The sequence below is a fragment of the Rhamphochromis longiceps genome, linkage group LG3, assembly GCF_057381845.1.
Source record: "Rhamphochromis longiceps isolate RC_006_pf linkage group LG3, R_longiceps_female_GT1.1, whole genome shotgun sequence".
In the NCBI taxonomy this organism is placed as follows: Eukaryota; Metazoa; Chordata; class Actinopteri; order Cichliformes; family Cichlidae; genus Rhamphochromis; species Rhamphochromis longiceps.
This window is the reverse complement of record NC_140559.1, coordinates 57,746,122-57,771,998: the sequence shown is the minus strand read 5'-3', so window position 1 is coordinate 57,771,998 and position 25,877 is coordinate 57,746,122. Positions and strand designations below refer to the sequence as shown.

The 25,877-nt window shown below is 40.5% G+C and overlaps 1 protein-coding gene across 1 annotated transcript in view; it reads right to left on the bottom strand.

Annotated features, from left to right (window-relative positions):
* Positions 1-25,877, bottom strand: part of nrxn2b (neurexin 2b) — a 655,677-nt gene that overhangs the window by 111,032 nt on the left and 518,768 nt on the right. Inside the window, exon 14 of the mRNA XM_085400466.1 lies at positions 6,105-6,286. Coding sequence (XP_085256592.1) covers positions 6,105-6,286 — 182 coding nt within the window. The remainder of the gene's footprint in view (positions 1-6,104; positions 6,287-25,877) is intronic.

Here is a 25,877-nt window from a genome sequence, read left to right as displayed (position 1 = left end):
GCTGCTAACTTTTTGCTTCTTAATTCAGATAAAACTGAGGTTATTGTACTCGGCCCTGAAAATGTTAGAAATATGATATCTAACCAGATTCTTACTCTGGGTGGCATTACCTTGGCCTCCAGTAACACTGTGAGGAACTTTGGAGTCATTTTTGACCAGGACATGTCCTTCAACGCACATATTAAATAAATATGTAAGACTGCTTTCTTCCATCTGCGCCACATCTCTAAAGAAATATCCTGTCTCAGAGTGACGCTGAAAAACTAGTTCATGCATTTATTACTTCCAGGCTAGACTACTGTAATTCATTATTATCAGGATGTCCAAAAAACTCACTGAAAAGCCTTCAGCTAATCCAAAATGCTGCAGCAAGAGTACTGACAGGGACTAGAAAGAGAGAGCATATTTCTCCTGTTTTGGCTTCCCTTCATTGGCTTCCTGTTAAATCCAGAATTGAATTCAAAATCCTGCTCCTCACATACAAGGTCTTAAATAATCAGGCCCCATCTTATCTTAATGACCTTGTAGTACCATATCACCCTATTAGAGCACTTCGCTCTCGCTCTGCAGGCCTACTTGTTGTTCCTAGAGTATTTAAAAGTAGAATGGGAGGGAGAGCCTTCAGTTTTCAGGCCCCTCTTCTGTGGAACCAGCTTCCAGTTTGGATTCGGGAGACAGACACTATCTCTACTTTCAAGATTAGGCTTAAAACTTTCCTTTTTGCTAAAGCATATAGTTAGGGCTGGACCAGGTGACCCTGAATCCTCCTTTAGTTATGTTGCAACAGACGTAGGCTGCCAGGGATTGAGTTTTTCCTTTCCAGTCACCTTTCTCACTCACTATGTGTTAATAGACCTCTCTGCATTGAATCATACCTGTTATTAATCTCTGTCTCTCCTCCACAGCATGTCTTTTATCCTGTCTTCCTTCTCTCACCCCAACGGGTCGCAGCAGATGGCCGCCCCTCCCTGAGCCTGGTTCTGCCGGAGGTTACTTCCTGTTAAAAGAGAGTTTTTCCTTCCCACTGTTGCCAAAGTGCTTGCTCATAGGGCGTCATATGATTGTTGGGTTTGTCTCGGTATCTATGAAGCGCCTTGAGGCGACTTTTGTTGTGATTTGGCGCTATATAAATAAAATTGAATTGAATTGAATTAAAGAGCTCCATCTACTAAGGAGTCAAAGAAATAGACCAGGACTCACTGGTTGAACTACAATATGTATGTAACTCATAAGAAGAGTGACCAAATGTGCAGATGGTACTTGGATGGACTGTGACGGACACACTATTGGTCAATTTAAAAGAAATCAAAGAAATCAGTCAGATCTGTCACATTTCATCCGTGTTTCCTGTACTACTGTTTTATGTCTGTATTGGCCTCACACAGTGTTGCACCACCATGTCTAATGTGTAAAAAAGACAATATTGGCTAAAGGTGGTACAGGTAACATTAGTAACAATAATGGGGCGGTTTGCACCATAAGAGTAGCCGTTGCTCAGGAGGTAGACCAGGTCATCGACTACGTGGAAACTTGGTGATTCGAAATTTAACTGGCTCCAGTGTGCATGGGAGGGCTGTCTGTTTTTCTGTGTTAGCACTACAACAGGTGTACCCTGCCTCTCCCTCTATGACAGCTGGGTTAGGCTTCACCCTGACCCCCCCAAAGCCAAAACTGCATAAGCGGAAGAAATTGGATTTCCAATAACACCCACTTGGTTGGTTTCAGTCGTTTTCCATTACAATTGAGTGCCACCTAATGTACTTGTGGCCGTTATATCAATGCGGCCACAGTCCCTTCGTCCTGTGACATCATGAACACTACAACAACGAAGGACGTCAGGACAATTGTATACCTGCTGCTCGGTGTTTCTTTTTATCAGACAGGTTTCAAAAATGGTGGCTTTGATTTCTGTGAAGGAGACTCTCTCATGACTCATTAGGGGGTACCACTGAGTAGCCAATCGTTGGATGCATTCTCGACCCAAGTAAGTAGTGAAAAAAGTACCTGGTACCAGGTACTACCACTTAATGAAAAATCCTAAAAACTGAGCCAAGCTGACTCGAGTATGTACTAGTGGAAAAGGGCTAATAGTAATAATAATTTAATGACATAGTCATTGGGAACTAATTTCCTGCCTTTAACTTATCATGAGTACAATTGCCTAAATATATTTATGTAACAGGCTATTCCTTTTACACTGCTGTTTCTATCCTTTTACTTATGTAAAGCCTCTTAAATGCTTCTTTACCACCAGATAGCATACATCAGCTATTTGACAGTTTTCCATTTTAAACTGGCTTTATCAGAAAGGCCCTTTGAGAATGCTGTGCCTTCTCTCCTTGGGTCATCTGATCACCCTTTGAGCAAGGTCCATATGCTAAACAAGACCTTAAAGTATAACTGAAAGTTTCCAAAATAGCAAAGTAAGTAGACTTTGTTGTATTAAAAGTCAACCAAGGCTCTCAAAAGCATTTTGTTTGGAATTAAAAGAAGACAAACAACAACAAACAGGCAAGATGTATAACTTTCCACATACAGCAGTGTGACATATCATGCCCACAGCAGTGATTGCGTATCACTAGAGCTGTTGCTGATACAGCTGTCACATGCATCTGAGCACAGTGAGTGAAAGGCGACTGGAATGACTTCATATTCGTGAGAATGTTTCACCACTCATCCAAGAGGCTTAATTAGTTTTACTGACTCTTGGGGGGGTTATGTGGTATTTAACTTCTCCGGGCGATTAAACAGAGAGGAACTCCTCACCAGTCAGTAGAACTGATGAAGCCTGATAGATGAACAGCATATTTTCTCCAAGACTACAAAGCAAATTTAGATTCAGATTGTTTTTTCTTTTGTTTACTACTACTTAATATTCTCTGACCTAGGCGATAGCGAATCTTTATAGACATATGAGCAATACTGCACTGCAACAGCAATAAACCCAGTCATGTTTGGCATGCTCAGCAGTGATTCACTCCTATGGCATTTTCCAGGTAATCTATTTCAAAGCTTTTTCATCTAGAACTTTCAAAATGTCAGCTAGAAAGTTTTCTGCACTTTCAGACACACCTACAGTAAATAATTAGGGAGGTGCAAGACACAAGGTCTTTTGAGGATATGGCATGTCCTTTTTAAAACAACTGTGGTCAGCACAATTCAACTTAAGCAACTTATCCCACACCCTCAACTTTACATCTCCTACCCTGAGGCTTGATGACAGTGAGTCAGAAAGATACAGTGAGTGATGTCCGGCCCTCTGTCACATAAATGGACAGAAATGGAAGAAAGCAGTGGCATGAAAGAGAAGGTGGCTTGGTAAGAGAGGCAAGGTATATAAAGAGACGGGTGGTCTGTGCAAGATAAGGAATAATGCTCTATCACATTCTGACACTGCTGTCAGTAGTTCTAGTTACAGCAGCAGTCAGATTTGTGTCATATCCTCTAAGGACAGGAAATGGTTGAGATTGCATTCTGTGAAAACAACCATTAACAATAAAAATAATAAATACTTTTATGAGTAATGGTGGGTTTAAGTTCTCATAATTCAGAAATTTAGAACATGTTGAAAACCCAACAGGACTGTGCACACCAGTTTTTAAATATGTCAGACCCTTCAAAATCCCACCAGAGGCTAGGGAACAAGTCACCCTGGAGTGAAAAGTGAAGAGCTGTGTTTTTTGAACCAAACGCTGAAGCTAACAAATAAGGCCCCAGGTATTAGACCTCAAGGCCACTATCGCTGTTTGATGTGACACTATTTTGTAGTTTGACTAGGACCAGGAAGCCCCCACATCAGGTGGGGATGATATGGGGCCATGGCTCACAGGTTCTCTGGTCTAATTTACCTGTACTTCTCCCCTCAAAGAGAGACAAGCATAATTAACAGGACCAAAACACCCACCGTGGGCTGAGCAGAGTCATTTATGGGAGTGACTCGGGAGGAACGGCAGCAAATGAAATGTAATTGCAATGGGAGCAGAGGAGCCGGGCTGGTGTGTCGGAAGCACTGATGTGTGTGTGAGAGGGAGAGAAAGAGAAAATGAACGGGCCAGACATGAGGGAATGAGGGAGTAAATGAAAGACTCAGAAGTTAGATAGAGAATATGCACTTGAGAGAAGAGCAAGCAAAAGAATGACTGATGAGGGATCGTGGTGGATGGGCTGAGATAAAAAAGTGGGAAGCTATTCCTTTAGGTTAGGTTAGAGTAAAAAAAATGTACCATGGTTCACCTGATGTTTGACAGAAAGGCAAAGTCAAATTAAAGGATCAGTTCAACAAAATTACAAACTCTAGATGTTCACAGCCATACAGATAGTTTCATTTCCCCAGGTGCTGAGTTACGTTTGGAGATTTATTGCAATACCCAATAAAATGGAGGTGACGGTAAATGGAATTTTGTTGCAGTGCTCACGTCTTTGGAAATTTAATTTAAAAATTCCACAGCAATGTCTTATCACAGAGTCCTCTTACACAAATAATCCAGGGACCACGTTTTCCAAAGGACTTTTTCTTTCTGTATAAAGTGCTTCCACAGAAAAAAGACTCTGTAGTCTATGAAATATGTAGTCTGTGGAACATGCTAAGGAAAAGTGTTCCTGGAAAGGGATGTTGTGAAATTCTAAGTGCAGCAAGCACCACAAGTAAGCTGTAGTCTATGAATATGTTTGCAAAAAGAAGGGCAGGCGTGTGGTGTATTTAGAATGGCAAAACACTCCAGAAGTAAAAGAGCAAATGTTTGTGTGTTTGTTGTTTTGAATAGAGCCAGATATTGACTCTTGTTATTATACGGTCTTCTAATGATATTATTATCGGAGATGCGCGACTATATCCAAGCAGCCTTTTGTTAAAAAGCTTTTATTAAAAGCAGCAGAAGCTTTGCTTGTGATGTTGTAACCGGCCCTTCAAATGTCGGCACGGCAGCAGTTAAACTCTGCCACATCCCCACTTCAACCTGAGCATTATTTGCTGGGTACACTGCATTTATGACTGTAATCTTTCATCATTACAGTCATTATCTTTATTTATCACAGATTTTAAGAGCATTTAAATTGGCCCGGACTTACTTAGTTCATCCACTAGCTTTGCCCCCCTACTTTTTCAACTACCCCTCTCTTTCTCTTTTCCAGCTGTCCCTCCCTCAGTCACTTTCAGTTTACGGAGCACTGGATGAGAACTGACCCGGGGTCAACTATGTTCCTGTCGCTTCCAGGCACAACAAATTGGGGTCACTGGGATGTTGGCATGGTTTGATCACACACACACACACACACATGCACGCAAATGGTTGAGCGTAGATAACAGTGATAGCGTATTTTAAGTAAGTGTGAAGAAACTGTAGGATACTGCAATATCACCATTACAGGTACCATAAAACACTTGAGCTGTGAACCTAACTACACACAGCTTTTAAGTGCATGACTTCAGCAACATGATGAGTGGACCAGGGTTATCAGGCGTGGTCCTGCTTGGTAATTAACGGAAAGTCCACCATCAAATTGACTATGAGCGTTGAATGTAATGTTGGGCAGACGAAGCACAGGGGTCAATGAGACAATTAGAGCCTGCGTAAAAGCATTTTTTAAATTCCCGCTGTCCCTTAATTGCCATTTCAATTTATCATTAGAGGTGGGTTTAAATGACCTTTAAGACTAACATATGAAAGCAATAAAGGCAGAAATGAGGGTAATAACTAGTTTGACAGTAGATAAAAAGAAATGTTAGTTCACAGTCATTTTCCCGATTCTACACACATTAATTTCTTGCACTGACCCTTGCAAGTACTACAAAGCAGTAATCTAAATGGCATTTTAAAGGGAATTCTGCAACAACTGGAGAAGTTCTGTCCAGTTTTCCAGTTTTGTGAGCAAAAGTTTAACCTTAAATGATTATTCTCCTCTAGTGCTCTAGGAACTGACTTGGGAATCTGCTTTCCCCTGAACCCTACTTCTCTGCCATTTCACCTTCCCTGCCCAAGTACTTCTTAATCCATTTTATTGTGGACTTTCTCCTCTGATTCAACTGGCTGACAGTTCCTTCACTGTATTTTCCAATTCCCCTAACAATTTCATCCCCCATCAAATACCCCAGTACAGTATCTTACTATGTGCAGCTCCAGGTAATCTCCCAGTCCCCTGGCACTCTCCACCCTGACCAGAACAGCCTCCTTCAGCTGTGTGCTGAAGCCCACTGCCAGCCGGTCTGCCCGTGTGCTCGGCCGGTCATTGGGTGGCCAGGTATATGTGATGAGGGCTCCGCCTCGCCCGAAGATGTATGTTGTCCCAGCTGCAAAACACAGGGAGGAAAAGGGAATTACGGCTTAGTTCTTCAACATCTGGATAAGAAAGAAGTCAGTATGTTAAGTGAACTGAAAACACAAACAGAATATATTCCACTGTGTAAAACTGGGGAAAAAAAAGAAAAAGAAGACAGACTCTATGGACAACAAAATTATGTTTTTTTCCCTGTTATTTGTTATTATATGGTGCAATAACATTTCAGCTAGCGTTATTGCTTTCTTATGGGTTGCATATTCTTTTATTGATTTCTGCAAGTTTAAATTGAATAGCGTTTCAGCAGAAAGTCAGTAGTTAGAGGAAGTCTGCATCAGAGAGAAAGCACTATGTCTGGTTAAAAACATGCAACTAAAACATGTTACTGGTAGCGTACATCTTGGTCACAAAGTCATATCTAGCGTGAGCCCTGGTATGTGCAGGATGTCACTCGCCTTTGAAATGGTTATTCGGCGGGCTTCATTTGCAGTCAGTTGCCCGCAGTTGTGTTGGATTCAAACTAGGGCGAACTGACAAACTTTGGGCTCGCTATGCTGTCAGTAGAACTACCATCTCTCAAAATTTAACAAAAGAAATTCTCCCTGTCAAAATAACTTTGCCTTAACACCTTGGGTGGCTGTAGCTCAGGTGGCAGAGCAGGTCAGCCACTAATCAGAAGGTCGGTGGTTCGATCCCAGGCTGCCTCCTGGCTGCATGCCAAATATCCTTGGGCAAGATACTAACCCCATGTTTGCCTACTGGTGGTGGTCAGAGGGCCCGGTGGCGCCAGTGTCCGGCAGCCTCGCCTCTGTCAGTGCGCCCCAGGGCAGCTGTGGCTACAACGTAGCTTGCCATCGCCAGTGTGTGAATGTGTGTGTGAATGGGTGAATGACTGAATGTAGTGTGAAGCGCTTTGGGGTCCTTAGGGACTAGAAAAGCGCTATACAAATGCAGGCCATTTACCATTTAACAGTACTTTAAGCTCCAGCCTTAAAAAAGTACCCGCCCCATACATGGAGCGATTTCATGTTTGAACTGTAACAGAGTGGTTAGGACTTGGCTTGGCTCCAGTAAGCCTGGTGGTAAATGAGAAATGACGGGCGTTGGCTGTGATTAGCATAGAGTAATGAAACCACAGTGAACTGCTCTTAACCCTGTGGGCTGTCTGTCCTCCCAGGATCATAAATATACATACACACAGGCGCTCTGTCTACATACTAATGCATGCATATTTTGCTATATGAAGCACATAGTTGTATCAAGAAGATTACGCAAGTAAACAAGTGATTAATACACATAATTAAGCGCTAGCCATCCCAATGACACCTCACAAATCAATGGAATTGCTATGATTTTGATAATAACATGACTATAGAGTCACGCATGGTCACAGAAGTGCATGGCAATGGGTTTCATCTCCACGGACGCATCAATATACATAAACGACTTTCTTGGTGTGGTCAGGTCAAAGATGGCAGAAAGCAGACGCTATAGTGACAGCATGTCTTACGCAAGGAAGAACACTATTCAAGTATGCACACGTGCAGGCTTCCTTAATGTACACGCACGCTCACACGCACACTCACTCGTCTACCTGACACTTTCATTATCTAACTGCTGGTAGCCGTTTGAAATCGGCTGACACACACAACTCTCCTCCCGATCTCTCGCTTCCTCTCTCCCTTTCTGGCTCTCATCACCCCTCCTTCCCTCCATCCTTCCCGGCAGAGCTAAGCCCTCCGCTCAGCTCTTGTTGTTTTCTCGAGGCTGTATTATTTTAGCGCTGACTAATTATCGCAGCATGGCAAGGAGGGCTATAAAGAAGCTTTGTGCCGGAGGAGGAGGAGGAAAAAAAAGAGGTTGAAGAAAGACAGAGTATTGAGGCAAGGAACTCAGAAAAGACGGGTAAAGTGCAAATTGTGGATGGTGAAGAGAAGAAGTTGACACTTTCGTTTTTATTTCTTTCCTGTGTTTATTTGTGCAGCAGCATAGTTTCTCAGAAACTGGGCAAGAGGCAACTGTGGAGGAAGAGGAGAAAAGATTTCTAAAATGGCCGACGAGCAGAGAGGGAGGGGAGCCATGTTGTGATAGATGAGACTGAAGCCGTGTGAGGAAAAGGAGAAAATGGTTTCTGGTAGGGGAAGTTGTTGTACATTAACGTAGGCGATTGCACTTATGGGCGAGAAAGGGTTCATCACCCGTCACTAATTTTGCGTGTCACATTGAATTTTCTAGTCTGACAGATTACTGCTCAGCCTGTGCAAACATATGTGAGCCTACACAACACCGTCTGCCAAAAGTCTGGGACGCTGTGGAAAATATAATCAGTTGAACCGTACAGATACAAAATAATTAGGTGCTAAAAACAAGAGTTATTGTTCTTTTGAAAGATACATTATTCATTTAGAATATAATCAAAGCAAAATGAAAATGACTGAAAATTTGGGATGGGAGAAGAAAATCTTAAAAAGTTGTACTTAAAAAAGCAAAGTAAGTAAAATAACTGGCAATAAACAGAATACAAGATAATTGAGTTTTTCAAAGAGGTTCACCATCTTCAACTAAGCATCAACTACACAAAAACATTAAATATTATGAGGACTAAGAGAAAGCGCTGTGTTTGCCGTGAGATATCAGTCAGAGTTCTGTTTTTATACCCCTCCTAGTTCAAGCACACAATCCTATCTATGGTAGCTGCTGTAGGACAAACATGTTTTCATCAGCCATCTAAAACATTACAACGTGTTTCCGGCCAGAGTGTTTCTGCTACTGTTTGGACCAGATCGTCCCCAGAGTTTTTCCCTATCCGTGGAAAGCCGTCAGTGCACTCTTTACCTCAGCTGTCAGTGTCGGGGCCTACATCGCTTTACTCTGGAAGAGGTTGTAAAACTTTGTGAAAGGAGTTTGTGAGTCAGAGTCTCTCACTGATGAGATGAGTTGTTGAGGATATCCTGAACCTTGGTAACACCGCTGTTTTTGCTGCTGTTAGCGAAAATGTCCTTGAGCGGATGAAACTTTTTGGACTCTGACACAAAACTGAAAATGTGAGAACGTAATCAAATTTTTCATCAGTGGGGAAGTGTTAGGCCACTCAAGCCCAAAATTAGCTGGCAGAATGTTATAACCAGCTGTTACCAGCCCTTCTCATGTATCCAGAGACGGGAGGGTCACATGTCTAACCTGCTGACAATAAGGAATTGTGACAATATAGGGAATACATTAGCATGCTTACTCATGTTTCTGTGTGTTATAGCCCTGACTTCTATGAGGGGCCGTACAAGCCAAAATTCATTCTTTCACTCTCACATAGTTTTATTTTAATTTCTATATTTAGATATTTTTATTCTCATGTTTTAGACTGCCCCACTCCAGTCGAACTCTTTGTAGCTACTTGGCTCGTTGAAGCTACCCGGGTGTTAGCTGGTCTAGAAAGTTCCCTCATCTCACTGCTGTGGGTGCAGTTTATTTCGCACTCTAGAGCCCTGATGTAAATGAGAGCAAAATGTAGGAATTCATAAATGAAAACGCACGTATGTTAGAGTGAAAATTTGTAAATATGTACATTAAAATACATGTATAAGAGAGCACAATATTTCAATGTGTGTGTTAAATATGTGTAAACATGAGAATAAAAATATCTAAATATAAAAATTAAAATAAAACTATGTGAGAGTGAAAGTATATGTATGTGAAAGAAGAATGTATGTGTGTGAGAGTGAAAGAATGAATTTTGGCTTGCACGGCCCCTCATAGACTTCAGTTCAGGAGATGAGGCTTGAGGTGACGAGGAAGAAAATTTCCTTCACATTTGTGTTTCTTTACTCATTCTCCAATGATGTTTATTAGTTGAGTCTGAAGCAAACCCACTCCTACATATTTTTAATTGGATAAATTATAGGTTAATAGGATAATGCATTAATTTGTTAAATAAGCTAAAAAAACCCACTACTGACTGCATCTTTAAAAAACAGATTTGATTTTATACTGGAAACCACTCCATAAGCTCAGTTCAATGTTGCAAATGAAAAAGCTGTGATACAGGTGTGCCTTACACAGTGAAAAAAATATAATTGAAAATCAAATCAAATAACAAAACAAACAAACATAATCCTGAGACACCACTGCTTTCTGTGGATCCAGGCTCATTTAAGATACGGCCTTGAAGTCTGACAAGCTAGTATTTTTAATTTTTCTGGAAATCTTGGATGCAAAACCCTTAGGTCTAAAACAGAGGGGGGAACTGGCACATAGTTAAAAACAAAAAACAAAACTAGCTCCTCTGATGGTATATAAAGTATTAAAGTTTGTATAATTGTTGAACAGTTTTGTTAGATCCTGGAGCAACAAAAGCTTCCATTCAGACACTTTTTCATATAACAAAAGGCTGTCACAAGAGTAGCAGTGATCAACAGCAGTTAGCAGTAGCAAGTGTCTTAATTTCCTTAGAAAGTACTGAAATTTTATTACATTTTATTTTGGCTGAAGATGGACCACAGAAATTAGCAGGGACTCTGAGAAGCCATGAATAATGGGACAATAATTAAAGATTAATAAAAATAAAGTATATGAAAAAAGCTATTTTCTTTCTAGGAACTGGACCTAGATTGTTAATGTGCCTTATTATGAAGTAGGAACAGTACATCTAAAGTACAAAAAAAGAGCTGCATTTCACAGCCCCAATTCAAAGACGTTTGGAAATTGTGCTAAATATAAATAAAAAAAGGAATGATTTGCTAATCTGTGAAGCATACCTTTAGCAAAAGTCCATTAATGTCGGGGAACTGAGGAGATCAGTTCTGTTGAATGGGAACGCTACCCTATTCATGTTTCATGGAGGATTTTCGCTGTACCTCAGTCCTGGGCTGTCTTTGTCGTGTTTTTTATATCATGATGGGCCAGATGGTTTCAAATGGTGAAAGGTTCAGCACCTGAACCCTTCTACTATGATGTGGATGGGAGCGTATGTTGCTCTAAAATCTGCATGTACCTTTCAGCACTGATGGTGCCTTTCCAGGTGTTCGAGCTGCCAATTCCAGTGGCACTGATGCACTCCTTATATGTCAAGGATTTAATGCATAAGCACAATAGTAGCTTTAATCTGTGTTTATGGATGGTATGGTGAACTGTGACAGAATGATTTCAGGAAGTGAACCTGAGGGCCTGAAGATCAGGGGCATCCAATATTGATTTTCAGCCTTGTCGTTTGTGCACAGATTTCAGCAGATTCTGAACATCTTTCAATGATGTAATGTGCTGTGGATGATGATATATCTGCACACGATGAGCTTTCACAACTTTATGTTGAGGAACATTATTCTGAAAATTTGCCCATCTTTACTTCTGACTCTGCTTTTCTAAGATGCTCTTTTTATACCCAGACCAATACCCAATTACTGACCTGCTGCCAAATATGTTCCCAGTTTAAATGCATGATATGTTTTCTATACTCTTATGAGATCCGAAAATCACCATCCTCTGTTCTTTGACATTTTACACACTCCATATGTTTTTTTGGAATTGTGGTTATTAAAGGAAGTATCTGAGCCTTCAAGGAATATTTAATTTGCTGCCCTTTAACATGAAACAAGCTACTTTGTCTATGTAATTTTGCAGTAAGACAATAATGTTTCTTTATTGATGTCACTCAGACAACATGATCAAGTATCAAGCAGTCAGAAGCAAGGAAGGGATGGCGCAGATGTGGAGAAAAATAAAGGCAAAAGGCCCCTAAAATGTAGGGAATTAAATGTATATATAATTGTATGGTTGGTGTATTCTTAGCTTTAGGGTGCAAAAACAGCCAAATTCGTAACTTGTCAGAACTTAAATAGCAAACAGGGCATTGAATCAAATTTTCAACCTGAATCACACCTAACATCTCATTTAGCTTGCATCGTGAATTAGACTTGGAGCCGGTATCATCGCTGCATATCTTGTGTATTCACTCACAGTGAAGTAATTCTCATCAGTTAACACCCCTCTCATGCATAGCATCTATCATATGCTTTGTCTTCCCAAGAGAGCTCCTGCTATTCCTGACGTCACTGTCACACTTGTCACGTCTTTATTATCGACACATTTACTTTATTAGCATATCACGAACAGAAGCCACAAAGTGCTAAATCTCAGCAAGAGAATGAAATAAATACATAAAAATAAAACTTCTCTGCCCAAGTCATACTGGGAAATATTTTCCATGTCTTTCTTGTTCCTAAATCCATCTAATGAGCTGGTGTTGACTTTGGCTGCTTTGATTTGTCCAGCTGAAAGTGGCCACCTGCTGCTTTGTGCACTTGTATACATGGATGCATGTGTTTGTGTGTACGTGCACCTTTCTCCCCTCTAAATGAGGAGACAAAGGAGGTGCAGAGTCTCTAATGAGTAGTCTGACAGGGCGCATCTATGTGTCACTGTTTCTTCTAGCAAACACCTGCTGCTCTGGAAGAGGTAAAATCCACTGAATACTGCAGTGCAACACACACTCAGCTGAAGGGAGAAAAAAAGTGAGCGGAAAGGTGTTTATCAATTATAAAAGCAGTCTAGAGGGGGGACATTCTTCCCTGCTAGTCTTCCACAAAACAAAACAAGAAAAGGGAACATCTCTACACGTTAAGATTCACCACCAACAGAGGATCTTTGTCACACATGCATAAAAAGGAAAACAATAGATTCGCTGATTGGAACTTCTCCAGTGTGCATGACCGCATCACACTTTTGATTAGGAATTCATCTAAAGTTTGCAGAAACAGCCAGTAGTGATGTGTGAAATGTAATGCAGCAGTGAAGAATCGAAACTTTCTAGCTAATGTGAACATAAAAAAGAATCCCTAATATGGCACTTTAATTAGAAGCTATATGCAAGGGTGTCTTTAAAGTGTGTTTAAGTGTGTTATTATCCTCTTTTAGAAGCAAAGACAGAAACAGAATGACGCTGCAGCATTTCAAGGCATCTTAAAAATTTTTGTTTTTGGTGTTTAAGTGTGTGACTCGTATTTCCTTGTGAAATATCCTATATTGTTGTTTGGACTGGCATTGCAACACACTCCAAATAATATTTATGTCCAAAATGTTATCTTTACGTTTTTTGATTACATGTAAATTTTCTATGCAATTGCATCAAAATATTTTCTTTCCTGGTAAATTATTTAAATACGAAAAAACCTTTCAAAAAACCTTTGCATTTGCATTATACGTGAAAATGTGTCTGTAGTGTATAAGGCAGCAGAAGAATCCAGGCTCATGCATCTACGAGGTTTCTCCAAAACATCCTATCGAGAACTGTATTAGCTCAAAGGTTGTCAGCAAACAAAAGCCTGGCTGGATATGGATTCCTTTGACCTTTACTTCACTATGATCTAGTCTGGTAATCCTCTCAAATGCCCCTCCTTTGCCACACATCCAAACATCAAAAAAGAAGGCTAAATATTTATTACTTTTGTCTAATTAGCTCTGGTGCCATCGATCTGGCCGATCAATCCTACCTGTGGCTCTTCCAGCGGAGAATAAATCAAACCATCACAGGATACCCATTGATTATTATTTCCATTCACGTGGACTGCTCAGTAATTCAGTTTAAAGAATGAGTCACTCCCAAAAAGAAAAAAATACAATTTTCCTTTGTCCATGCATCCAGTAGAAAAATAATCAGAAATGATTCAAAGCTGTAATGAAAAACCTATTGATTTAGATTTTTTTCCGTCCCCTCTCCTTTTCCTTACTTTTCTTTTCGAAACTGAAGCGAGGGGAGAGTGTATTTAGGATTGAGTTTATCATCCCGGATGCTTTCTTTCTCTCTCTCTCTCTCTGCGAGGAGGAATTGATTTGGAGTAGTGGATTTTATACCATTGCCATCTAACATAGGGATAAACAGGTCATACTGGAAAAAGCAGACGGCCTGTGGTCAATGTTGCCATGTCCTGTGCCAGCTGCAAAGCCTCATGGGAGCAGACAGCGTGAAAATAGTAAGATAAACTGGTGATAAAATGAAAATCCACAGGAATAAAAGGACTGCTGGTGGTGGTGAAGTCACTTCTTGAGAGGCAAAAAGCATGGAGATACACCAATGCTGCATGCATTTATACTCAGTCCTTATTTTAACATCCCAGACAGCCTCTCAAACAGTAACTTTATAACAGAGTTGCTTCCGCCAACCTTCATACATTATTGCATCAGTACAGACTGATTCTTTGAAGCAGTTAAGGAGAGAGACGGCGCTATTGATTCCTTTTAAAGGAAGAGACTGAAACCTTTGCTTCAATTTTTTTTTAGACACAACATATATTTCTGAGACACTTACAAAGAGATTTGTAGACTGGGAGAGAGAAGTGGGCTGAGATGAGATATTCTGCAAAAGTTTTCAGACAGCTGTTGATCTTTGAAGTTGCAGTTGCACTTACACACACACACACACACACACACACACACACACCAACAAGAACTTGACAAAGAGCACAGACTTTGCTGACATTTTAGGATCTTTCCATCTCTTTAACTCACTTGTGCAGGCACACACATCAATATCCTTAGCTGCAAACTCTCCTCTTTTGTAATCTTAGAGTCTTGTCTACATTGGCCTAATGGCTATTTCTTTATGACAGTATAAAGCATCCTAAATATTGTCCACTTCTAGAATGGAAATGGGAAATCACTTCCCCTGATCCAGTTGGAAAATATTTATCTTCCTCCTGTTACATGAGTTAGGTAAGATGATACTTGTTCATAACAATCCAAAAATTTCCAAAAGTTCAGCATCAGGTCAATAATGAAGGCTGTTGTTTTAAATATAGAGATTTATGAAATTCTGCCTGTAAAAAATTACCAAAAAACACAAATACTATTTAGACTATGCTGTTCTTGTGTTACCAAAGAATCTGCTGTGAAAATAGTGAGCTTTCTGCTGCGTCTAATCCTGTTAAAAAACTAGGAAAATTACTCTGTGTCCATGCAGACTTGGTACTATTTTCTCCCTGAATTTTGAACCTTAATTTGACACCTTAAGATAATTAAAACTGTCATCAGTCTGTATTCAGTTTCCTTTGCAACTGGGCCTGGAGAATTCTGAGTTGCTAGCTTTTGGTACTGGGCTAAACTTAAAGATCAGACATTTAGAATAATCTCTAAAAGGCTGAAGATTTTTCCCAACTGATGGTGTCTGTAATTAAGACCTAATTGGTATTCCAGATGTATAAAAAACAAATTCAAAGCTAGAAGCCAAAAGGAAGCTTCTACTAATCCAGACTCACCAGCAGGCGTCACTACAGCAGCCACAAGAACATCACTGCCTGTCATTCTACCAGTGTAGCTGAATACCAAATACTGCTGGGGGCTTCCCACGAAACACTAAGTGTTTTTTTTTCACTCACTATGTGTTTATACACCACTTTGCATTTAATCATTAGTTATTATAATCTCTGGCTGTCTTCCACAGTGTGTTTTTGTCCTGTCTTTCTCCCCACACCTCCAACCAGTCACAGCAGAGTTTTGTCTTCCTACTGTTGCCAAATGCTTGCTCATAGAGGGTTGTCTGATTGTTGAGTTTTCTCTGTATTATTGAAGGGTCTTTACCATGCAATTCAAGTAAACTTGACATGGCCAATTGTTGCGATTTGGCGCTATATATATAAAAAAGGGAATTGAACTGAATTAATGTCATTGCTTTGACATAAATCATGGGTTTATCATCGAGGAGATGTGGTTCATGCTCTGTGTGGGAGCTTTGTGTTTGATATTTGTTTCTATTTGTTTTCACTCTCTGGTTAGCTTGCTTTTACTCACTGGTTAGGTTTAAGCAACAAAAAAAATGTTCACATGCTAAAAGCTGGAAGTGAAATCCATTTCACTGCTGCCGTAAAAACAAACACAGTGCATGATGGTACTGATGCCACATTTTGTTTGACAAAATTGTGCTTTGGGAACGAGAACAGTCTCACCTTCCCAGATTGAGTGCAGCTAATTATATTCTTTGGAATTCATGATTAAATTCGAAGCACCACAATGACACACTGAACACGAGTAACTAAAGTGGAGGGTGAGAGTTTGACCCCTCTGTTATTGATGTTCCATTATTTAATAAACTTCTGCTCCAAAAACTCATATTTTGTCCTTTCAGATCTCTGCAAGAAATGCAGAGAGCTGAAAGGCATCGGGCATGTATGTGCCCAATGCCCGTTCTATTTTTCAGCTCTGTCCAGATTTAATGTCAGGGTGTGAACTTGTGGATGGGTGCCTTTTTCCGCAATGATAGTCATGCCAGGGGAATAACAGTGTTGCCCTGTCTTTCTAAATTATAGGCTACTGACAAAATGGAACTATTTTCAGTCTCAGATTGTTACCTGCTTCAAAGTACTTTGGAAAAATCACCATTTTTTTCTGTCTAGCTTAAAGATCAAAGCGTAGGGAGCAGATAATTGAAAATGAGCAGTTTCTGTGTTTCGCGTCACTTAGTTTGCTTATAAATGATTAAAATCACAAAAGTACAAATGCCATGGACATTGGAGTAGTTTCTTTAAATTACGATTTCAATTGTGAGCTATGCCAAATATTTTATATCTCGATGAATCATCCCACAAACTATTCAGAAATCTCTTCTGTCATCTTGAGATTTCTGCTGATTACTCCCCTCCCTGATTCTGCCAGCAGGGACCTGATACGCCGCTGTAGCTTTTTACAATTCGGGAGGATTCAGATGTTTCTCCTATTATGCTTTTGACACCAATGGCGTGCTGGCAAAGTTTGTTTGAAACAATTCAAAATGCTTGTTACGTCTCTAGAGGAGATGCTACTATCAGAGAGCAATTTTTGTACAAACATCACTCCACGGCTGCTAAGACACCCTCCCCTGTGTTTTTCCCGAATATCTTTAAATGAAGGGCTCCAGTGGGAGAAGTATGAAAGGCTGTGTATATGTGTGTGTGTGCCGTTTAACTCTGATAAGAACTGAGTAGTCTTTAGAAAGGTTGCAAGGCAGGACAGTCCATCTACCCTGAATATGTGCCATCTAGAAAGCTTATTGATCATCCTAAAATATCCTCCTCTGTCTGATAACTTGCTCAATAGTCTGGTGAGGCTCAGACAGTGATGACCAATAGAGCTGCTAAAACAGACAGCGACACTTTTTATTTTTTATCAAGCGCATTTATAGTTTGTAAATAATTTTCACATAACCGCGGATATCTCTAAAAATTTATAGCTTAGAGGGTTTATTCTCCAACACAACTGAAGACTTGTGAAGAGGATTTATAATAATAATGGATTGCATTTATATAGCGCTTTTTGGGGCCCTCAAAGCACTTTACAATTCCACTATTCATTCACACACTGGTGGAGAGAAGCTACAGTTGTAGCCACAGCTGCCCTGGGGCAGACTGACAGAGGCGAGGCTGCCATATCGCGCCATCGGCCCCTCTGGCCATCATCAGTAGGCGGCAGGTGAAGTGTCTTGCCCAAGGACACAACGACCAAGACTCTCCGAGCCGGGGCTCGAACCGGCAACTTTCCAGTTACAAGACGAACTGCCAACTCTTTGAGCCACGATCGCCCCTAGTCTGCACTGTGACATCATCACCAAGATGTCTGCTGTATTTTCCAGTTGAAAATTTGAAGCAAATCACGGGTTACATGGGTACATTTTGCTCGTGACAAGACCACTGAGGCATTAGTGTAAATTGCTATGCTATTATGTAAGTCGGGCGTTTGAATCAATGTGGCTAAGAAGATGTGCAGAGGAGAAAAGTGAGGACATCCAAAAGACAGAATTCCTGTTGTTTTTGACCTGAGCATGTCTAAATAGCAATGCTGAAATACTTAAACATGCAAATGCTTTAGTCTTGTTTCTGGCACTCACTTGAAAACAGGCTTAAAACATTGCATTGCACATGAAATGTGTCGGAGCATCTGAAGGAAAGTTCTAGAGGCTTTTAAATAAACACACATGTTCTGCAGTTAAACAGAACTTTAATCAGACTTTTTATTTAGAAGGATTACCGGAAAGGTGTTAATCATAAACTGACTGCACACACCAGACCAACTGGATAAAGAAGTCCATTTGTATATAATTTAATCTGGTTGGTTGTTTTGTGTTCACTGTGTTTTTACTGTTTGCATGCTATCATGTCTCTCCCAAGCTGCATGCTGACACACCCAGCCTCAGAAAGTCTATGTGCTTGAACTTGTGTGAGCATGTGCAGGAGCACAGAGCTGTTTTTTTTTCACATTAACATTCTCATAATGATCATGCTGATCAAACTCCAGCAGCAGACAGAAATGTTTGAATATTTAAGCACCAGGTTCTGGCCTGGGACTTGGTTGTTTCATTTAGAGCTGGGCGATAGAACGATAACGATATGTATCGCGATATAACTTTTACTCGATAGAGAAATTAAGCTATCGCGATAGACCTCGCCGCTCTTGTCCTCTTAAAATAAAAAAAAAAAAAAAAAAAAAAGTTTAGCCAATCCAAACTAAGTAGCGCAGAGCCGAACCAATCACAGCCGCAGCGTCACGTCGCGTGACTTGTTACGTACAGCACAAGTGCCAAGCCGCACGTGTGTTTGTTTGGGAAGCAGCCAGCGGGTAATGGAGGAAATGAGTGTGCCGACTAGAAAAATCAACCGAGCGTGACCGAAGAGAAAACAGATGATGGTTTCAATGCCGGAGAGATTGTCGAACGGAAGAGCCATAGGAGTTCCGTTGTGTGAAGGTATTTCGGCTATTTCAAGTCTGACAAAAAACAGAGTAGCGTGCACTGTAAATTGTGCCGAAAGCAAGTCTGGAAATACAATAAACTGGTGCATGCGTCACACTGCACGCCACGTTATTGTTTCGGTGAAATGAATTTCTACAATACTGTTACTGTTAATTCTACTCTCTGCAGTGTTTAAATGCTTACATATACACACAGTTACTGTCCCTCCACACATACGACTCGGTTCTGCTTCTATGCCCCAGCTTTGTTTACTTTTTCCCACCGAGGCTTCTAGACTTCTGATTGGCCAACATTTCGGTACGGTTAGGAATCTAGCGCCACCTGCTGCTTTGGCATGTTCATAGCAGCGTTTTCCTTCATTTCTGCCTTTATGTGTGGACGGGATTATTTTTTAAAACGAAAACGGAAAATCTCCGTTTTCAAAAATACCCGTGCACGTGTGGACGTAGCCTCAGTCTCTGACTGGAAGCGCTAATTCGTCATTCGGCTTTTGTCAGACTAAAGTAACTGTTAAAACTGTTTGAAAAGCTAAGCTATACAACAAGGAGAGATTGAGAATTCCCTTTTAGTTCTCAGTTTATTTGATATTGACAAAAGTTAGTCAGTTTTGTCTGTTCTTCTGTAACACAAACTAAGATTTATTTTTACAATTAATATTTTGTTTCTAAGTGGAATTGACAATTTAGTCTGTTTTGTTTGTTCTATTTTGAAACTTAAACGCTTTAGCGGCTGCCTTTTGTGTAGTTTGCAATATTTGCCTTTATTTATCTGAAAAAGTCTCATGTTCCTTAAGTACATCTACCCTGTTGAACTTATTATGGGAAATAAATATTTAAATCAAAACAAGCTGCTGATTATTTCACATTTTACTTGTGAGCAACGGCACATTTAAATCTTACAAATATAGTTATTTGGCTTATATCGTGATAGATATCGTTATCGCCTGAAATGAAAAAAACATATCGTGATATGAAAAAATCTCATATCGCCCAGCTCTAGTTTCATTATTCACCGTGTTTAGCGCTGAATGCGTCAGCAGAATGACCCCACCCACAACCCACCGCCGCCACCAAATACTAGTACTGCAAAAATATGGTGAAAACAGCTGAAAAATCAAAGTAGCAAGACTTTGGCTGGTATCTACGCTGAAATATAACAGTTAACAGAAGGTGGAAAAAGGGAGAAAAAAAGAGATAAAGCCATGATAGCGCTTGGTGAAAATGATGAGTGAAACAGAATCTAACAGGAAGCTCTGAAGAGATAGAGATATTCTGCACTGTTGAACACTGACATGTGCTGCTTGAAAAAACATAACAGACCTGGATAGAATGATCTTTATTTCCCATACAGAATCGTTAAGCATTGATGTTCTGAAAAGGCCATACTGTTTTTATTTATTTTGCTGCTAGGTATAAAGGTGGGAATAAAGGTGTGCACTTGTGTGCGTATTTATTTATTCATGTGTATTTATTTGCATGTGTGTGTGGGCGTGTGTCAAGGGGGGTACAAATGTGCAAGCAAGTGTGTGCACTTCTTGATAATGTTTAATAGCCACGGGCCTAATTAGTGTTAACATCATCCTAATTACACTGGAGTGGCCTTCACAGTACATAAACAAACACAGGCTGAAGCTGGTGTAGCCACCCTGTCCCTGAAGTGGTGACCTTATGAAAAATCAGAATCAGAATCAGAATCAGAATACTTTATTGATCCCTGGGGGAAATTATTTTTTGTTACAGTGCTCCATTTTAAACCAACATTAAGACAAGACAGACAATACACTAACTAAGAATAGTACAATATATACATATATATACATACATACATAAGTCACTTATAAATAAATATTTGGAAAAGAAACATGTGTAGTTGTAGCAGCAAACAGTGTGTTAAGTGGATGCGTTGTACAGGGAGATGGCCACAGGCAGGAATGATTTCCTGTGTCGTTCAGTGGTGCTTTTCGGTAATCTCAGTCTCTCACTGAACGAGCTCCTGTGACTGACCAACATGTCATGGAGTGGGTGGGAGGTGTTATCCAACATTGTCTTTATCTTGGACAGCATCCGCCTCTCCAACACCACCTTGAGGGAGTCCAGCTCCATCCCCACAACATTGTTGGCCTTACGGATCAGTTTATTAAGTCTGTTGGCATCTGCGACCCTCAGCCTGCTCCCCCAGCATGCAACAGCATAGAGGATCGCACTGGCCACCACAGACTCATAGAAAATCCTCAGCATTTTCTGGCAGATGTTGAAGGACCTCAGTTTCCTCAAAAAATAGAGACGACTCTGGCCCTTCCTGTAAAGTGCTGTGGTGTTTTTAGCCCAGTCCAGTTTATTGTCAATGTGTACTCCAAGGTATTTATAGTCCTCCACAATGTCAACACTGACCCCCTGGATTGAAACAGGGGTCAAGTGTTTCCTGGTCTTCCTGAAGTCCACGATCAGTTCCTTGGTCTTTGCCACGTTGAGCTGCAGATGATTCTGCTCACAAAAAATGGCTCAAATTGTAAAATTACACAAGTGGAAAAGTTTTTGCATGAACCGTGCTCACAGGGCATAGAAGTTGAGAAATGACATGGATACAAAAGTTGTGTTTTTGGGGTTTTTTTTCACAGAAACCTGTCAGATAACAGATGCTACTAGGAAATTATTAACATGAGCAAACTAACCATTACCCTTTCTGGCTAATTATTCTGCAGAATTGAACAGATACGTTAATAAGATGTCAGAAAACAGAGACATGAAATAGTGAAATACAAAAATCAGTATTTTGTTTTTACCAAAAAGCGACCTGAAATTTTTGGTTTACAACAACCACTTCATTCCACGGCACAACAACCAATTTAATGGAAAATCTGCAGAAAAAAACACTATTAAACTAGTGCAGAATTGCTACTCTGCTACTGGTGACCACTGGGTAAAATTAGCCTCCACTGACTTCACCTCTCCAGCTTGTTACATGGACATAATGGCCTCTCAGAAATACCACTTATCAGAATCAGAGTGAGAATGTCAGCACCTTGCACAATCAGTTTGGCCAAGCCAACATCATCCTCCACTTTAGCAGCTTACAGCCCAACATGAAATGGACCCTGCAGAACACTTGACCAAAGGTGGGAGCAAAATTCCAAATGGTTCTTTAATGAAATGAGCTGAGAGCATTTCAGGGTTTGGATAACTTGTTATTGTGGCACTAGAAGTGGAAGAGTGTTTGAAATATGTACATCTAATAGGATAATGACCTTCATCTTGGAGAAGTAGATGCTGGAAAGTGGAGGACAGGATGGAGAGAGTGATTGAAAGCAACGAAAAGAGGCTGAGAAAGTGCAAAAGATGAAAAGGGAACAATGGGAAGCTTCTTCCTATTGCGAAAGCACAGATCCACTCTGTTTTATTCCCCAAGACTGTATTCCTCGGGCTCCAGGGTATCCCACATCAAAGGAGGAGGCGGATGAAGAGAGGAGATGAAAGAAAAAAAACACAGTCTGCTCGATGTGTGAGGTGCATGCATTAGATACTGCATGTATGTGTGTGAAACTGTGGGCGCATGTGATGAGCTGGAACAGGTCAGTCCACACAGGACTTTGGGATCATATGAAGCTTTGAGTCTTGTTGACACGTGAAAGCTGCCTGGGTGGGATTCAATGTTGCATGTCCATTTCCCAAACAGAATGGCCATTATCTAGTCAGAAAACTATCGTGAGTTTACATCCATACAGATTAGCCCCAGAAGGGAAAACTGAACAAACGTGAGCATGCACCTTTAAAGACCGAAGGTGGTCTAACTCCCCTCTGATCTCACAAGGCTCATGAGACTGCTACATACTGCTTGGGTGGTTATTGAAGAGCCAAAAGCTAAATGCAAGGGATTGGTTATCCCCCACAGATGTGACTGTGAAAAAAAAAAGAGAAAAAAAATCCTCATGCCAGTTCTCTGAGTAGGGTAGCTACTGAAATGTCACTGGATCCTCTGCGTTCTGATGCCGAGTGACTGGATGAAGCAAAGACAGTTGATTGTATTCTTTTCATCTCTCCCTCGCTTCTCAGGCCCGGGGGGACTCTTGGACATGGGGCCGGCTGTCTGAGTGCGCCTGTCGTGTATTTCACATGCGACGATGGGGTAGGGTGGGGACTGAAAAGATGGATAAGCAGGACAAGGAATGGGAGATACTAAATGAATGACTGCTTAATGCTGAGAGTCCTTCAATGGAAAAAAAAAAAAACAGACCGAGCCAGACTAATAAGGTGATGAGACAAAAATAAACAGAGGAGGGGAAGAGCAACAGCAAAGCAGATTTGCTGCACCGTGTCCGGAACCACAACATTTAGCCAGAGGTTCCTTTCTAACTCCTCGCTCCCTTTCTCACCTTCTCATTCGCTTTATTCATTTTAAACCCTCCCTTTGTCCACTGTGCCTGTTTTTCTTTTGCAGATTGGCAGTCAGACATAGCAGGCTCCAGAGGTGTGGACTCGAGTCACATGACTTGGACTCGAGTCAGACTCGAGTCATTAATTTTATGACTTTAGACTTGACTTGAAAAAATGTTCTAAGACTTGTGACTTGACTTGGACTTTTACACCAATGACTTGGGACTTGAATTGGACTTGAACCGGTTTACTTGAAAAGACTTGATATTTTACCCCAAATATAAAATTTAACATGCATATTATATGGAGATTGAAAATGTGACGTCATTCACGGGTAGAACCGCAAAGGATTCTGGGAACTCGTGGCAAGCGGTACTAGCGCACGCAGGCTTTCAATTAAAATCAGTCACACAGCGATAAAAAGAAACACAAAAATGTCAAGAAGCTGTTGTATTATTAACTACAATAGCCGGTCGCATGACAGCCACGGGAAGCCGACGGGTAAAGAGATCGGTTGTTATCGGATTACGTCGTTGAAGAGAAATTGTTCGAGCCATGTTTCCGAAGTAACAAAGACGCGACTGGATTGCAGCCATTCAAAGATCAAATATAACGTCCTAGAACACTCCAGCTCACAGGTTAGTCTGCTCCAAGCATTTACACAAAGGTCAGTCTGCTGTTGTAGTTAATGTGTCATTTTTCATAACATAATTGGTGATATAGGTTACAAGTAAGTCTGGCGCTGAACAGAAATGGTCGCGCTATGCTCCTTTGTTTATTGTGCATAAATAGTGAATTGTCCTGACACAATATTGCCTTTCGCCTCTGTTATTATGGTACATTGACAAAAACATATACTTTTATTCACAGGATAAAACAGGTTTTTTGTATCACTAATTGCCCAGTACGATTACAGCATACAATATTATTGTCACTGCTACATTTCTGTGATGCTACCAGAAATTATTTCCACTACTAATTAATTACCGTTGAGCTCAAAGGTCCTATTTATAAACGGTTAACGAATGTGTATTTATGAAGACGATTTGTGAGACTGGTAAACTTATGATACGTACGATGGTCTTTCGTTCTACATGGTGCATTTCAAGGTCCTGCACCCATCCGTCGGTAAACTGTACCTGGGCTTGTTGCAGTGACCGGAAGTTACTAAACTTCATGAGTGTATGCACTCACTCCAAGAACTGTATAATTATAAATATGCATATAAATATGCTAAGATGAGATAGCTGACTTCATCTAACTAGCAAATGTTTTCCAGGCTACGTTGGTGATACAGTTTTTTTTAATGTGTATGATATTTTTGTCATGCGATTTTAAAGCTGGTCCTACAACCGCATCCAAGAATAACATGCAGCGTATCTCAGAACTGTCGGTGAAAATTATTCTTGGAGCTAGGTTTAATTGAGCTGCATTTTAAAGAGGTGCAATTTCACAATTTGTGTATATTTTCTAAGTTCACTATTTTGTATGTGTTGAGAAAAACACAGATTTTAAAATTACATGGTCTAATATTTACATTTAGCATATAACTGCAACATTATTTTTTCATTTTTTTTTTTTAAAGACTCGAAAGGACTTGAAATTCAAAGTTTCAGACTTGTGACTTGACTCGGACTTTTACACCAGTGACTTGAGACTCGACTCTGACTTGCCTGACATTACTTGAGACTTGACTTGAGACTTGAGGATAAAGACTTGAGACTTACTTGAGACTTGCAAAACAATGACTTGGTCCCACCTCTGGCAGGCTCTGCCTCTTACATAACAATCCATTTGTTGGCTGGTATTGAGAGACTGCTTAGCAGCCGTTGTGCAAACAGCAAATAAGGCCCTGAATGGGGGGGGGGGGGGGGGGGGGGGGGGGGGGGAATTAGAATTCGCAGACACTGATGTGCACAAACAAACACAGACTGTAACAAGACGGTGAACAAAACTGGGGTTACTCGTAGAGGACTCGCGCTCATCTTTGTGTGTGTCATGTTGGCTGAGGAGCCAGCTGGAAAATCTGTTGCGTTTAATAATGATCTGCTTAAGTCAATGACATTTAATCCTGTGTGGTTTTATCTGTGTTGTTTATGGACACAAAAAAATGTTGTTGCAAATAGGAGCCGTGTCTTTCTTTTCAAAAATGGGAATTTACACATAAAACTAAACTTTTTTTTATGTTGCTAGAATAATAATATTAAAAAAGACAGGGCATTATCCCAGTTTACCCAAACAACCTTGATTTGATAAAGAAAATCTGCAAAAGGAAATAAAACAAACAAGGTTTTATCAGGCAGAGAGGGTCATCAATCGTTTTCGCAGCACTCATATAAGGCAGTCCAGAAGGGACTTAAAATGACTACTGCCTGTTGGGAGCAAAAAGGCGGATAATGCAACAGGCTTTCCCTTTTCTTTTGACAGTAAAATTTCCCTTTACTGTGATCACAATCATTCAATAAGCTTTACCTTAACAACAATCATTGCCCAAACATATGTAAGGGGATTTTTTCTGCTCAAACCCAGCA